Genomic DNA, 16,094 nt, shown 5'->3' with positions numbered 1-16,094 from the left:
TAAAAAGTTGTTCAAGGATCCTAGTTTAACATTTTTTAAAATAATCCTAGTTCCCTATCTCCAGCATAGTGTCCAGCCAAGTTTTGTAAGTGAATGTATGGTCGTGAATGTCCTGTAACTGCTAAGAATACCTTCTTGTTACACAAAGCTCTCCTGTGATGGGACATTTGTGTTAAATATCTTTCTTCAAGTCTCCGCAGCTGTAAAGAAACCTCTCCTGGTTGGCTGTTGTTGCTTCCAAATATGTAGGTTAGAGAATTGGACAAGTTTCTCAAAAAAAATGTCTCGTACGTCTCATTCATCTCAGCTGGCTCGGTAAACAGCAGTGGGGCAGGAAAAGAAAACTTGGTAGATCAAACAATAATTTATAGCCCTTATGTTCTCTCTAATTGGAGGTTATCATACAAGCTCAAATTATGGAGGATCGATCTGCGAGGTTGTTTCTATCAAATTACTAATTTAATATTGAAATATCATCCGACTCGCATCATTTGACAAGAAAAGTAAATATATGATTGGTTGTACGGGGACATGAAAAGATAAATTATTGATGTAAACGAAGCTTATCTTCTCTTCCAAAATTAATCTCGGGAACCATTAAATTTGGCTGGTCAATTGATCCAAGAAAACAAGGTGAGTTTAAGGTTATTCCAAAATATGGTCTTCCATATTTTAATTAGTGTCCCTCTTTCAGAAACATGGAAAGAGTATTTATAGACTCTAATTCTGAAACTTTATCAGTTTTGAAGAGAGAGTGCTATTGCAAGGCTGGGAATGGAAGAACAATTTATTTTTGAACTGATAAATGGTTACAAAGTGGGATTTTAAGGGACAAATTTCCAGGCCTCTATGCTTTGTCTGCTGCACCTGCTTATTGTTTGGCTGACATGGGAGAGTATGTGAAGGAAACTTGGCATTAGAAGTTAAACTGGAAAAGAAGCTTCATTTAGGCCATCAGAACTCTCACTGTCAACGACTCCTACAATTGTTCAGCGAGGTTAGTTTGAGTCCAAATTAAGAGGATAGCAGAAAGTCAAGGTATATATACAGTCAAGTCTAGCACCAATATATTGGATCGAGTTGAATTTCTTGAACCTTTTTTTTTTTTTTTTGCATCAGTTGCGCCAACAATTGTTGAAATGTTCTTGTGGCTATTTCTTCAAGATAGAGATAGTACAAGGGAATTTTAGTTGAAGAAATTTAATTAATTGGAGCAAATTAAGCAGTATATCCTTTATATACCAAGGTAACTGGGTATGTTAATTACCTTTTTATGGATTGTTTTGAATCATGGAAGATATGGCATTGTTTTATGTATCGGACTGTTATTAGTTGGTGTATACTTTTGTTAACAAACACCTCGACATATCTCCTATTTCGCTTGTTATTTGCTTCACAAAGATTCCAAGGAGGTAGAAAAAATCTGCTTACAATAGTGACATATGAAGATTTGTTTTTTAATTTCTTAAAAAAAAAAGGAGTCATACTCAATATCCCCCATAGAATTTAGAATATTAAATTGTTTTAAAAAGACAAAAAAAAATCTATATTTTATTAAATCAATCATTGCATATTTCAAGAAATAAATCGTGGCATGCTTCGTAGAGGCTTACAGTACTCGAACATCAATAAAGGACACAAATAATTCAAGTTTAAGTATTATTTTTTATTCATTTTTGCTCCATCCTCCTCCATTAATCAATAATGTATTGGCAATAGGCTAACAACAGCCACATACGTATAAACCTTATCTCTAGACAGCCAATTATATATACGACGGCAACCTTACGATTTGGAAAACAACATATTGTAAAACAAATCTATCAATTGAAAACGTCCATGTCGAGCTAAAGATAAAATAGTACAAAATTAACTTTAAAGTATAACTCAACTAATCAACTAAGCAGTTCAAGATTTAATATCTAGAAATTATTAATTTAAGTTTTGTAAATTTTAGGGCTATTAAAAATTTTTATAATAATTAATTTTAAAATTTATGAAATTAGTTAAAATACTCATAAATTGACTTGAACACTTGTTATAATAAAAAAAATAGTGCAAAATTAATACTGGGCAGTCGAAGAAGGTGGAAATATAAGTTAAAATATTATTTATTTCTAGTTTTAGATGGGTTTGAAATTTATCTGGTCCAACTAAGGAGATCTAAAGCCTAGACCCAATCCATGTCGAACCGAGAGTTTTGTACCCCAACCCACCACCATTGCAGGATGGGCAAGGCCCATTTTTCTTAAACCCACGATTTAAATAAGTAAATGGAAGTAAGTAAGATGATTTACTTCCGTTAACCTCTAGATTTAGACTCACGATTCACGAAATCAAATGAGTAAATGGAAGTAAATCATCTTAATTACTAGGCCAACTCCTTAAGAGTCAAATGATAGGCATGCCAAATAAACTAATCTTAGCAATCCCTCGTATACAGGACGGTACTGCGAAAAAAATCCATACAATCTGTTTCAATGTTATTTCATTGGCTAGAAATTTGATTTTTAAAACAGTGTTAGTAAACATATTTAAAATCTTTCTAAAAAAAAATATTCATATCTATTTTTTTTAATCTTTTTTTATCCTTAAATGTATATCCATACGTTTTATAACTTTTGTGGTTTATTTATTGCCTCGTTCACGTGCAGACTAGTTGGTTGCCATCTTGCAGACCCCCTCCTCCTCCTCCTCCTCCTCCTCTTTTTTTAAGGGACACATACTCATTCGTTTTGCATTTAATAGCAGACACTAGTCGGTAATTAATTTAATTATAGTTATTAAACTGGAATTACTTGTACTGATTTTTTTTTGAAAAGTCAACAAGAAGTATACTCATTTTGATCCAATATTTAAATATTCAGCGCCTTTGTCGATCCATTAAAAACTTGGTTTTGAAAAATTATTCAAAATGAATTTTTAATTACTAATTAAATTCCAAATACCATGTCCCGAGGGTTTAATAACTTTTGTTTTAGTCATTTCATAATAAAAAAAAATCAGACGGGTGAATGATAAAAAGATGAATGTAATTTTATTTTATTTTTTGTTAAGGAATTGTTTAAGTAAGTTTTTTTATTTTTAAATAATTTTTCATGTAAAAATTTTAAACTTGTAGAAATCTATACTTATTACCTAACACACCATTCCAATAAAAAGTTTTTTAAGTTTTAAATTTGTATAACCTCATATTATCATATTATTTTATATTTAATTTTTATTGATTTAAATAAAATAATAAAATTTAAACTTATAACTATTTAGTCAAGAAAACTATGATATTATATTAAAAAATTATTTAAAAAAAAATTAACGTCTAAATTGAAATCTCAAAAATAACTTTATAATACTCTTTCATTTTTTATCTTAGTCCTTCTTTTCTGATCAATGATTGTAAAACATTAAATCCAATTTGATGTTAACGGACTCAAAAACTCTTCTTACAATGCCCGTAATATTTTGATGAACTTAAGTTGATTTGCATTAAGGAAAAAGACGAACAAGGGGATGTTGTGTCCCATGATTTGAAGCCAACTAGATTCTTAGATTACAAAAGAAACTTCTATGAAGGTCCAAAACAGAAATAAAAAAAATTCAAACTAATCAAATTTGTTACAGAAATTAAAGCCAGGCAATGAGGTCTTTTGGTCTATGAAGTCCTCCATAGCTTTGCCAGGCTATCTGCTGCATGGCTTGCCTCCTGTAATAGTACAGATGAAAATGATCACTTGTTTCAGAATTATTCTTAGAAGTGTGTTACAGTGCCAATTGGCAATAGAAATGTTAAAATACAGTACAGATTTAATATAGAGAAGCCAACCATTTAGAGCAGTCATACACAGAACAGAAGGCCTCCAAAGCAGACAGCAAGATGAGAAGATCAGCTGCTAAGAATGTGAGAATAGGCCATGAGCTATAAACATACTTCTTGAAAGACGTTGAAATCCGAACTCTCCAGTTATTTGAATAATAAGCACTTGCATCCTCTATTGCCTTGACAAGAATAGGAACTTTGGTTATATTCATGAATTTAGTAATTCCATGCCAAAGATTTGCTGCTTCCTCGTCGCTCTTGAGTCGATTCAAGACAATCCCTGAATCCCTCAAAATCTTCACATCCTCTTTTGTGTCCAGAATCCCACTCATCAATTCAACATAGCGTGTAAACACCGTGCATTCTGGTGCTAAACAATCCTCATAAGCTAAAAGATTCCTCAGTAACACCTCTGAGTTATCGTCCAAGTTCACCACCGGAAGATAAAATGCTCCACGAGGTTTGTCAAAGCTGATAGTCTTCAAGCCACCCTTTGTGGGAATGAATTTGACACCAAACCCATAAAGTTTTGTAGCAGATGGAATCAAGAGTTGTTCGATCAATAGACTTGCACCGTTCAATCCAGACTCGCATTCGATCTCTGCAGCCACAGTTTCTGCTGTTGATACAAGATTGGTTATTTGACTTTTGAGTTTAAGAAGGCGAAGACTCTTGATGAGTTGCCATGGTATGGTTACTGCAGCCTTGACAGCTTTTGATTTGAGTATTCGTATGAGAAACCGAAGAGGAACTACAATAATGAAACATAAAAAGCCCCATATCGACTTCCAAGCTTTCTTGAAGCAACCAATCTCCTCCTGGTTTTCTTTGCCCTCCTTCGAATCTTCGATTTCCCTTTCAACATCCTGTAATTTTGCTGCAACCTTGCAGTAGAGAAGGTCAAGAAGATGTTTCTTTTGCAGACATTCTTCACTAACATGTTGCTGGCAATCCACGATTTTAATCGGAGACACGTGCTGAAAAAATTTCATTAACATCCTGGCTAACGCTTCATCAGGATTTTCATACTGAAAATAAGTATTGACTTCTCTGAGCACGAAAAGAGGGATTTGGTTTTCCAGCATCACCATATCCCTAAGGATTCCATTGTGAATGGTTTTCTTCTTGGCGAAGTGGTTGACCATATCTGCAAGACTAGAAGATGAACGATTCCTTGATGGCTCTTCAGTTCTACTTATGAAGGTTTGGAGGCGCCCCAACAAGAAGGAAGCATCAATGGCAAAAGTCCAGGCCAGTTCTTCTCGATCAAAATCCAAGTAGGAAGGATAACAAGCTCGGACACTATCATCATTTTCCTCCAAATGCTCAACTATGTCACTGAACCTATTGTTTAGATACTTCTGGACTCTTTCTGCTTCAATGAGCTTGTAACGCTCCATTTCGAAGAGCACTACACGTCGATGATGATAAGGGCCGATTGCAACTAGTTGAGGGATGTATGCTTCTTGTTTGGTTGAAACGATGGCTTTGGGTACAATGAAGATGCAGACAGGAACATCTTCATCTTCTATACCTTCATCAAGGGTTCGTTTGATGTGTATGACCCATTCACGGCCAGTGCTACAGTTAAATTGCTTTATCATTTCTTTGGACACCGGAGGAGGGATAGTTAGAGTTGCTAAAACATGAGTGCAGCTCAAACTTCTCAAAGAGCTGGAAAGTGGAAATATTGCTGAAGATAAGCAAGTTGTTTGCGATTTTTGGATCACCAAATTGAGCTCATGCAGAATCCTTTCTTTTTTTCCTCCTTTCCTTCCTTACTGTTTCCATCAATCATTTTCCAATTTCCTTTTCACCCAAAGCAACGACGTAACCTCACGGGCTAGAGAAAGAGATGAAAAAAAGCCCAAACAGTTCACGGGCCAGTAGGAGAAGAAAAATAAAACAGAGGACCACCGAGCTTACCAGGAGAGGAGAAAGAAAAAAACTTGAAATAAAAAATGAGACCTAGAAGTACGTTTACCGTTATTTTGAATAATCAATTCTGTATTTTATTTTTTTTAAATTAAAAAAATATTTAAATTATAATTTTTAAGTACTTATTTACCTCAAGAGAAATCATAACCTTGCCAGTACGCTATGGTGTATAAAACGGTCAAAGCATAAAATTAATACAGCTTAATTAATAAGAATTTAGCTACATGAATTGACTAATTTAAGAGAATATCTTTCTTAATTTAAACACCATTTCTGATCAAGGGTGAGATTGAAATATTGCTCAAATGCTAAAACATGAGTATACCTCACCGTTCTTACAGAGTTGAAGATAAGCAAGCTTTGGTTTGCAGATCAAAAAAATTGACAAATGGATGCAAAATCGTTATTTCTTCTTTTCTTTTTTTAGATTTCCTCACCTTTTGCTTTTGCTCCTTATCGTCTTCACTTGATAAATCCAAGAAAATAAAATCTTTTGATTCTGTGATTGCGTTAGATTTTTCGAACACTTTCCATTTTTCAACTTCTTATATTGGATTTATTGGCCTTTTGTGTCCTTCCACAATGCTATTTTCATCAAGCTGTTGGGAGAAGTAAAAAAAAAAAAAAAAACTGGGGGAAGGAAGAGCAGCAAACATGGCAGAAACACATTCTACCCATAACATATTATATTACTCTCATATTAAGTCACGTGAATTCTTACATAACTCTCTCTCTTCTGCGTGTGTGATCTCCTCTTACACTACATCATCTATCATACAATGAGGGGCTTGTCATTTGGCACCTATCATGTCTTAAAATAGTCAGCCAAAAATTAAGATATGTCTTTAAAGGAGCAAAAGATTAAATCTTATCTTTAGTATAATTAGCTTCATAACTAGAACTTTAAAGGTCAATTAAAATTTCTAATTATTATAAAACTAGGTGATGTATTTATTTTCAATTTTACTCTATCAATCCTAATCATAAATCATCGAGATGTCTCTCTCTAGTGACAAGACTGAAAAAATTCTTCAGTGCAATACCCATTGTTTGATGAACTTAAAGTCGATTTTCATTAAGGAAACGAGGAACACAAGGATGTTGTGTCCCTTAATTTGAAGCCAACAAGATTCATAGATTACAAAAGAAAGCTCTTAAAAGGTCAAAAACAGAAATAAAAAATCCAAACTAATCAAATCTGTTACAGAAATTAAAGCCAAGCAATGAGGTCTTTTGTTCTATGAAGTCCTCCATAATTTTGCCAGGTTATCCGCTGCGTGGTTCGCCTCCCTGTAATAGTATGGATGAAAATGATCACTTGTTTGAAACTTCTTAGAAGTGTGTTACAATGACATTGGCAATAGAAATGTTAAAATACAGGACTACAAATTTATCATAGAGAAGCTGACCATTTAGAGCAGCCATACACAGAACAGAAGGCCTCCAAAGCAGACAGCAAGATGAGAAGATTAGCTGCTAAGAATGTGAGAATAGGCCATGAGCTATAAACATACTTCTTGAAAGACGTTGATATCCGAACTTTCCAGTTATTTGAATAATAAGAATTTGCTTCCTCTATTGCCTTGTCAAGAATTGGAACTTCGGTTAGCTTCATGAATTTAGTAATTCCATGCCAAAGATTTGCTGCATCCTCGTCGCTCTTGAGTCGATTCAAGACAATCCCAGAATCCCTCAAAATCTTCACATCCTCTTTTGTGTCCAGAATCCCACTCATCAATTCAACATAGCGTGCTAACACCGTGCATTCTGGTGCTAAAGAAGCCTCATAAGCTACAAGATTCCTCAGTAACACCTCTGAGTCATCGTCCAAGTTCACCACCGGAAGATAAAATGCTCCACGAGGTCTGTCAAAGCTGATAGTCTGCAAGCCTCCCTTTGTGAGAATGAATTTGACACCAATCCCAAAAAGTTTTGTCGCAGATGGAATCGATAGCTTTTCGATCAATAGACTCGCATCGTTCAATGCAGACACACTTTCGATCTCTGCAGCTACAGTTTCTGCTGTTGATACAAGATTGGTTATTTCACTTGTGGGTTTAAGATGGCAAACACTCTTTATGAGTTTCCATGGTAAGGTTACTGCAGCCTTGACAGCTTTTGATTTGAGTATTCGTATAAGAAACCGAAGAGGAACTACGATAATGAAACATAAAAAGCTCCATATTGACTTCCAAGTTTTCTTAAAGCAACCATTCTCCTCATGCTCTTCGTTGCGCTCCTTCGACTCTTCGATTTCCCTTCCAATATCTTCGAATTTCGGTGCAACCGTGCAATAGATAAGATCAAGAATATGATTCTTTTGGAGACATTCTTCGCTAACATGTTGCTGTCCGTCCACGATTTTAATCGGAGACGCATGCTTACAAAATTTCATTAACATCATGGCCAACGCTTCATCAGGATTTTCATACTGAAAATACCTATTGACTTTTCTTAGCACGAAAAGAGGGATTTGGTTTTCCAGCATCAGCATATCCCCGAGGATTGCTTGGCGAATGGTTTTCTTCTTGGCGAGGTGGTTGACCATATCTGCTAGACTAGAAGATGAACGATTACTTGATGGCTCTTCAGTTCTAATTATGAAGGTTCGGAGGTACCCAAGCAAGAAGGAAGCATCAATGGCAAAAGTCCAGGCCAGTTCTTCTCGATCAAAATCCAAGTAGGCATGATAACAAGCTCGGACATTGGCATCATTTTCCTCCAAATGCTCAGCTATGTCACTGAACCTAACGTTTCGATACTTCTTCTGGACTCTTTCCGCTTCAATGAGCTTGTAACGCTCCATTTCGAAGAGCTCTACGCGTCGATGATGATAAGGGCCTATTGCAACTAGTTGAGGGATGTATGCTTCTTGTTTGGTTGAAACCATGGCTTTGGATACACTGAAGATGCAGACAGGAACGCCTACATCTTCATCATCTATACCTTCTTCAAGGGTTCGTTTAATGTGTATGACCCATTCTTGGCCAGTGCTACGATTAAATTGCTTGATCATTTCTTAGTGCACAGGAGGAGGGATAGATAGAGTTGAGGAGGAGGGATAGATAGAGTTGCTCAAACATAAGAGCGCGCAGGTCACACTTCTTAAAGATACGGAAAGATTGTTGAAGATAAGCAAAATGTTTGTGGTTTGTAGATCACCAAATTTATCTCGTGAAAAATCCTCCCTTTTTTTCTTCTTTAATTTCCTTCCTTATTGTCTCCATCAATCATTTTCAATTTCCCTTTTCACACGAGAAACAATGTTTTAATTCACAAAGAAAAAAAAAACGTTACAAGTTTTTACACCATCTAACCAACATGTTTTTGGAATTTTCTCAACTACATGTCGTCTTCTTATATTAATAGCTAAATGAAATCTATGAGATAAAATTGATCACTAATTAGAGACTAATGCGATAAAAATATCCAATTTTTACTGAAAGATCACCCATTAAACCCTTATATCTGGAGCTATATATTGATCGTCTTACCCTCAATATGTGCTTCAAACTTGATCGATTTATACAAGAATTGATATTGTCTAACAGATGTTGAAGAGGCTAATTTGATCAAATTAAATAGTACTCTGGCCCAGGTCGTATAACAAATTTTGATTTACAAAGAAGACATAAAACTTTCTTGTGCTGTCTATTTCTATTACACTGCCTCGGTGATTATGAAATAGTTAGTTCTTCATTGGATCCTTGTACGATCTTATTGAACTGGAATTATTGCCGACTTATAGAAGAGGTCCTCTCGAGATATCCTTATTTAATTCACTTCCAACTTTTTCTTGTATTTTTTTTTCCCTTTCCATTGCTGTGAATTTGAAACTTGAAAGAGAAGGACACTGTCATCTTGTCTTGCTGGTCCCAACACATAAATATGATGCATTCAACTCTTAAAGTCGCATAACCGACCTTTGAACCTTCTTTCTACCTTAGAAAAAGAAACTTATTTACCTTGCAATTCATGGTAATGAAGCATGCTTTCATTTTTATTTTATTTTTTTGAACGTGATGAAGAAAAAAATAATTACAAAAGGTTAAGATTAGCCAACGAAACAAACATATACAAAAGGGTAGAAGCTCAAACATCAAAAACTAGACAGAACGCAACAATTAAACTAGCTAAAGAAAAATCAGGCCAGGGAGCTGAATTCTCTAGAGGAGGAAATTTCATTTTGTCCACAAATATGCAATCGAGAGCTGCAACTTTTATATCACGCCTAACATTCAACTGCTTTCAACTTCTTGTTATTGGGTATAATGGCCTTATGTGTCCCTTCACAATGCTATTTCTAGCACGCTGTTAGGGAAAAAAAAATGGGGGAACTAAGGAGGGGAGGAAGCTTGATAGAAACACATCTCACATTATCATATTTTATTATTTTTATAAGAGAGAAAGCCATGTGAACTTGGACTTAAAAATATAATATATACTTGCAACATATACATATATTAATTTAAGGATAATCAAATCATTAATGCTTTATGTATATGTTATATAAACATGTAAGAACTAAAAGGATTCTTTGAATAAACTCAAGTTTATATTTTTATTTTTTTGAAGTGTTCAAATTTATTTCCAACACTTCTTTTTAATTTTAAAATCTCACAATTTTTAAAATTTGAAAGCATGTTTTGTTTAGTTCTTATATCTTCTTCTTAGTCTGACAAGAATTCTTCTCACCATGGCTAATTTGTAGTATCAAGATGCCATCTTTTTATTTTTATTTTTTCAATAAATTTACTTGCTTGAACAAGGCTTCTCTTAACCATTTCACATTTTTTTGGCCAAAAATCTTTCTTCCTTGATTTTCATCTCTAAATGGCTCTTTTATAAGACTCTGCTTCAACTCTCTTTCTCATTCTTCATGTGCGGTCGCCTCTTATATCACATTATCTCTCATACAAGGACTCGTCTCCTAATCGTGGGCTATTGTAAAAAAAAAAAAATCTCTTTATCGTGGGCTTATCATCTTGCACCTAATCTATCTTGGACTTGTTCTATCTTTCTCCTGGTACAAGGTCCATATTCTCTTATTGGAAGCATATGCTTTATCTTTTTCCTTGAATGTTACTTTCTCATCCACTTACTCCTGGATCTACGTTCATTTCCTTTATGATTTCTCCCTTTCCTATACCCCATGTTCTAAATCCCATCAGATTGAACTAGCATTAAAAACAAAAAAAAATAAAGAGAGGCGTAGGAGGAAGCATGATAGAATCACATCTCACATATATTACAGTATATTATTTCCATATCAATCACGTGTAATTTAACTTAGATTATAATACTCTCAACATATATACATATATATATATATATATATAATTCAAGAACAATTCTAAAAATTCATTAATGTTTTACACACATGAACCTAAAAAAACTAAAAAAAAATAATAAATTGTTTTATATTTTTTTAGAGCTCAATATTTTTTTTAAAAAAAAAAAAGAAGTCGATACATTAAATAGTCTAACTAGAAGGTACCTAAAAGCAAGATAAAAAAATAAAAAAAAATAGAAAACAAACAAAAAAAGATTAATTAATTTCATCCGCAATATTAATTAATTCCATTCGCAGGCTAAACCTTGATACAACAAATGCTTGGCACTTTCATAGTCCATACTGTATAGTATAACCGACACCTGAGCTATGAAAGGAACTTGATTTGTTGTTAACATAAGTTATAATCATGAATGCTTGACGAGATTTACAAGTATTAGCATTAATTGAATAAGATGACTAATGTAATCATGTTAACAATCTATAATTCGATTGAAACCTCCTTTGTATGTGGTTTTCAATCGAATGATAAGAGTTTATACTATACTTGTTTGACATACCATTAGTGGAATCTCTAACCTTGACATTTGTTATTATCATTGTTTAATCCTTACATTAATATTCCATCTCAAAGTTCTCATCATCTTCTTTTTCTTCTTCTTCTCCTTCTTTTTCTTTATTATTACTACTACTAGTATTATTAGTATTATTATCGCTACTATTATTATTGTCATTGTTATTGTCATTGTTGTTATTATTGTTATTACTATTATTGTTGTTGTTGTTGTTATTATTGTTGTTGTTGTACTATTATCGTTTATAATTTGTACAATTAACCTCCCTGTGGTTCGACCCCGGTCTTGCCGGGTTATTTATTACTTTGACACTCCTGCACTTGGGAGAAGACATCAATCTTTTAGTCATGTCAATTACATAATCCAAAAGGCATCCTTCCATATGCAAAAGTACCAAGTGGACATGTGAAAGTAGTCATTTCTTGATCTTCCAATGCAATTTCAATTTGATTATAACCTGAATAGCCATCTAGGAAATAATAAAATTCATGACCTGCAAATTTTTCTAGGATTTGATCCATGAAAGGTAAAGGAAAATGGTCTTTTCTAGTTATTGAATTAAGTTTCCTATAGTCAATGCACAAGCGCCAACTAGTAACAGTACTAGTGGGAATTAACTCATTGTTCTTATTTGTTATCATAGTGACTCTAGACTTCTTGGGTACAACTTGGGTAGGACTTACCCATTTGCTATCAGAAATAGGATAAATGATTCCATTATCTAGAAGCTTAATGACTTCATTTCTCACTAGTTCTTTCATATTAGGATTAAGCCTTTGTTGCATTTCTTTAGAAGGTTTAGCATTTTCCTCTAAATAAATTTTGTGTATGCAAATCAAAGGACTAATTCTTTTCATGTCAGCTATGGTCTATCCTAATGTATTTTTGCATTTTCAAAGTTTGAAATAACTTACCTTCTTAATGTGCATTAAGTTTGGAAGAAATTATTACCGGAAAAGTTTCATTTTCTCCCAAAAATGAGTATTTGAGATTGAATAGTAATGACTTCAAATTAGGTTTTAGTGGTTGAACACATGAAGGTATAGACTAAATTGATCATAGTGGCAACTCTTCAATTTATGGTCTCCAATTACTTGCCTTTCATTCTTCTTGAAAATAAACCATTTGCAAATTCTCAGACTCATTAAATTTAATTTCACTAGAAATAGTTTCAGATTGATCATGAACTAATTTTTCAATAAAGTCCACTTCCTGTAAATCATTATTATCTCCAAGTTGTTTGCAAATATTAAAAATATTCATCTCTAATGTCATGTTTTCAAATGATAACTTCATCAGTCCATTCCTATAATTAATCAATGTGTTAGAAGTTTCGAGAAATGGACGTCCTAAAATAACAGGAATTAAATTACATGTTTCAATAGTTTATGTATCTAGGACAATAAAATCCATAGGATAAATGAATTTATCAACTTGTACTAACACATTTTCAACTATTTCTCTAGGCACTTTTACAGATCCATCAGCAAGTAACAGAGTTACAGAAGTTGGTTTTAACTCATCTAGATTGAGACTGTGAAAGACTGAATATGGAAGTAAATTCACACTAGCTCCGAGATAAGTAAAGCTCTTTCAATTTTATGTTCTCTAATAAAGCAAGAAATTGTAGGACAACCATGGTCTTTATATTTCAAAGCATTATTGTTCTAAAGAATGACACTTACTTATTCGACTAAAAATGCTTTCTTTTTTACATTCAATTTTCTCTTCACAATACACAGATCTTTCAAAAATTTAGGATAAAAAGGTACCTGTTTAATAGTGTCCAAAAAAGGTATATTGATCCTTACCTGTTTGAAAGTTTCAAAGATTTCAGAGTTGTAATTGACTTTCCTTTGTTTGGTCGTAGCATGAGGAAATAGAAGTGCTGATGGGGAATCAATCTTTTCTTTACAATGTTCAGCTTCAACCCCTTCCTTACCCTTGGAGATTAACTCACCATCTTTCTCACAAGGTTCAAAAATGGGTTTTTCAATAACCTTACCACTATGAAGAGTGATGACTGATTTGACTTGATCCATGTAATGGTTTATAGAACTATTTGCATTTTCATTGTATTACCCCTTGGGATTTTGCTATGGTTGAGATGGAAACTTACCTTTCTCTTGCAAACTAAGAGCAGATGTGAATTTTGTAAGAGGATCTTTTAGATTTGCCATGGTTTGAGCATTTTGAGTGTTGATTATCTCCTACTTTTCAATGAATGCATGTAATGTTTCCTCAATATTTCTTCTAGGAGGTGGAGCATAAGGAGGTGCATATCCATGAGAATTTTGAAAATTATGGTATGCTTGAAACGATGGCTATAAAGTTTATGCATTATTGTTACCACTCTTCCAACTGAAATTTGAGTGATTTCTCTAACCAGGGTTGTATGTTTGTGATTATGGGTTATGATTGGGACTTTGGAAACTATTTGAAGCATGAACTTGTTCATGGAGACATTCCTTAAAAAAGGTAAAGTTAGACAGTCATTGGTTAAATGTTCATTGGTTTCACAAATTTGACACACATTGTCTTGAACAGATTTTAATTTACTACTCTTTTTTTAATTCTAATGTGATTAGTACTTAAAAGTGCATTTTTTATCAAGGTTTAATATCATCATTTTGCACTTGAAGTATCAATAACTCCTTAACTAAAGCATGTTTTATAATAACATATTAATAATATCAGATACCTTTAATTTATGGTAAATATTTATTTTAAATGGAGGCCTATCACATAAATGAACGGATTGATTGATGAATTTAAGAACTGAAATTGAAAGGACAAAGAGATGACCAAACTTAGAAAAGAGATGTCGGAGTAGTCCAAACCGGAATACTATTCGGTAATTGGGTCATATATAGAGCTGTAGATCTCGGATTTAGGTCTACTTTATATGGATGGAAAGGTAAGACATAGGCCTACAACTTTCATATGGAGCCTAAGATTTAAAAAAGCCATTTTTAAGTCCAAATTATAGCAAAAATAAAGAAGTTCAAATCTATCCTCCAGCCCGTGCACTGTTCAGTGTTTGGCCCATATCTGAAGTTCTAAAATCTAAATGACCTCAATTTTTTACCCAAGACAGCTAAGACAATGTCCTACAACTTTAAAAAAATTTCAAGTGATTCTAATTTTGACGTTATCAATAATGTTTTGTGTAGATAAGAGAAGATAAGGATTGTCATCAAGTCAACAGTTGGTCACCCAATCATCAATTAGTCATCAACTCAATAGTTCTCAATTTTGGCCTGTAAAAGGAGGCATTTGCCATGCACTTAGGCATCTTGGTTTTCAAATCAAGATCATGCTTTTGTTTTCTCTTTTTGTATTTTTTGTACTGCTTATGTTTTTCTTTTATTAATATCAAGTTTATGCCTTTCATTTTCTTTCCTATAGTTAGTTAACTTTTATGTTATTTATGTTCTTATTTTGTTTATTAATTTTTCTTTCTTTTATTATGTTTAGCTAAGTTTATTATGTCAAGGTGAAAAGGTTACACTAATGGTGTAAAAATAAGTATACTGTAAACTCAATATGAACTTTACTGTTTGATACTAACATGTTTTGTATTTGTTATCTTGTTCACTCTTTAATACTTTGCTTGTTAAATGACTAATCTAGATTTATGTTGTATAACACACGGTACAACAAATGCTTGGCACTTTCATAGCCCATACTGTATGAAAGTATTTTCCCGCTCTGCCTCAGAATGCGATTACAAAAATTTACCATGCTAGATGTGCAAGATTGAGATTGTTAATGAATCATGGAATTCCTGAAGATATTCACTGGTTGATTAAAGTAAAGGTCCGATTATCAGGTGAGTCCTCTAACTTCTTCATTTCACACATGCCTGAAACAGGTAAAAGCACTTTTGCAAAGAAACGTCATGCAAAACGACTAGAAGTCTGTCATCGATGTGCTAGATGGACTTGTAATACACAATGTTGTTCTTTAGGAATGGTATCTATAAACCGTGAAGATAAAATACAATTCATTAAGGATGGCCTGAGTAAGGAGTCTTTAGATAATCTTCTATTGACTCTTGAGACGCATCCTAGTGGAGATGTACATCGTGTAATTCATGATTTATGGCCACTATTTCATAAAGAACATGATCGACTTAGTCTTGGGAATCTGACTAAAAAAGACCCTGTTTGCCAGTTTTTAAGAAAACTAGATGGGAAGCCTATCCCTGACCCATAGAGGGCGTTTAAGCCGTTCTTGAACGTAAAACCAAGGGAAGATGTGAGCCACAATCACAACTACCTGTACATACACATGCTTTTTCAAAAAGTAAATAAATAAATAAATAAATAAAAAGAGAGAGAGAGTGTGAGACTCCAGCTGGCCTACATATAGGTGTTATGATTGCCTTTCTCATTTCTCATCTATAAAACCCTCTTTTCCTTCCTTTCATTTCTACTCAACCCATACATTCATTAAATACAGAAGTGTG

At 33.5% G+C, this 16,094-nt stretch overlaps 2 protein-coding genes across 2 annotated transcripts; both read right to left on the bottom strand.

Moving 5' to 3' along the window:
• Window positions 1-3,624: 3,624 nt before the first annotated feature.
• LOC105119486 (putative UPF0481 protein At3g02645) lies at window positions 3,625-5,421 on the bottom strand. Its single transcript, XM_011017632.1, has 2 exons — window positions 3,824-5,421; window positions 3,625-3,703 (listed from the first exon to the last, which is right to left on the bottom strand). The coding sequence occupies exons 1-2, from the start codon at window positions 5,419-5,421 to the stop codon at window positions 3,625-3,627; spliced, it is 1,677 nt and encodes a 558-aa protein (XP_011015934.1).
• Window positions 5,422-6,804: 1,383 nt separating this feature from the next.
• LOC105119485 (putative UPF0481 protein At3g02645) lies at window positions 6,805-8,830 on the bottom strand. Its single transcript, XM_011017631.1, has 2 exons — window positions 7,165-8,830; window positions 6,805-7,045 (listed from the first exon to the last, which is right to left on the bottom strand). The coding sequence occupies exons 1-2, from the start codon at window positions 8,769-8,771 to the stop codon at window positions 6,994-6,996; spliced, it is 1,659 nt and encodes a 552-aa protein (XP_011015933.1). The 5' UTR covers window positions 8,772-8,830; the 3' UTR covers window positions 6,805-6,993.
• Between the last annotated feature and the right edge of the window lie 7,264 nt (window positions 8,831-16,094).

This window comes from Populus euphratica, unplaced genomic scaffold (genome assembly GCF_000495115.2).
Source record: "Populus euphratica unplaced genomic scaffold, PopEup_1.0 scaffold2988.1, whole genome shotgun sequence".
NCBI classification, from domain to species: domain Eukaryota; kingdom Viridiplantae; phylum Streptophyta; class Magnoliopsida; order Malpighiales; family Salicaceae; genus Populus; species Populus euphratica.
The sequence above is the reverse complement of the archived record's forward strand: the minus strand, read 5'-3'. Positions and strand labels throughout refer to the sequence as shown.

What these genes read in the sequence shown, in the direction of transcription:
- LOC105119486 (XM_011017632.1), bottom strand. Translation starts at nt 5,421, where the DNA reads ATGATAAAGCAATTTAACTGTAGCACTGGCCGTGAATGGGTCATACAC. An exon ending in GTGTATGACTGCTCTAAATG is followed by an intron (nt 3,704 to 3,823) that starts GTTGGCTTCTCT and finishes GTACTATTACAG; the next exon opens with GAGGCAAGCCATGCAGCAGA.
- LOC105119485 (XM_011017631.1), bottom strand. Translation starts at nt 8,771, where the DNA reads ATGATCAAGCAATTTAATCGTAGCACTGGCCAAGAATGGGTCATACAC. An exon ending in GTGTATGGCTGCTCTAAATG is followed by an intron (nt 7,046 to 7,164) that starts GTCAGCTTCTCT and finishes ATACTATTACAG; the next exon opens with GGAGGCGAACCACGCAGCGG.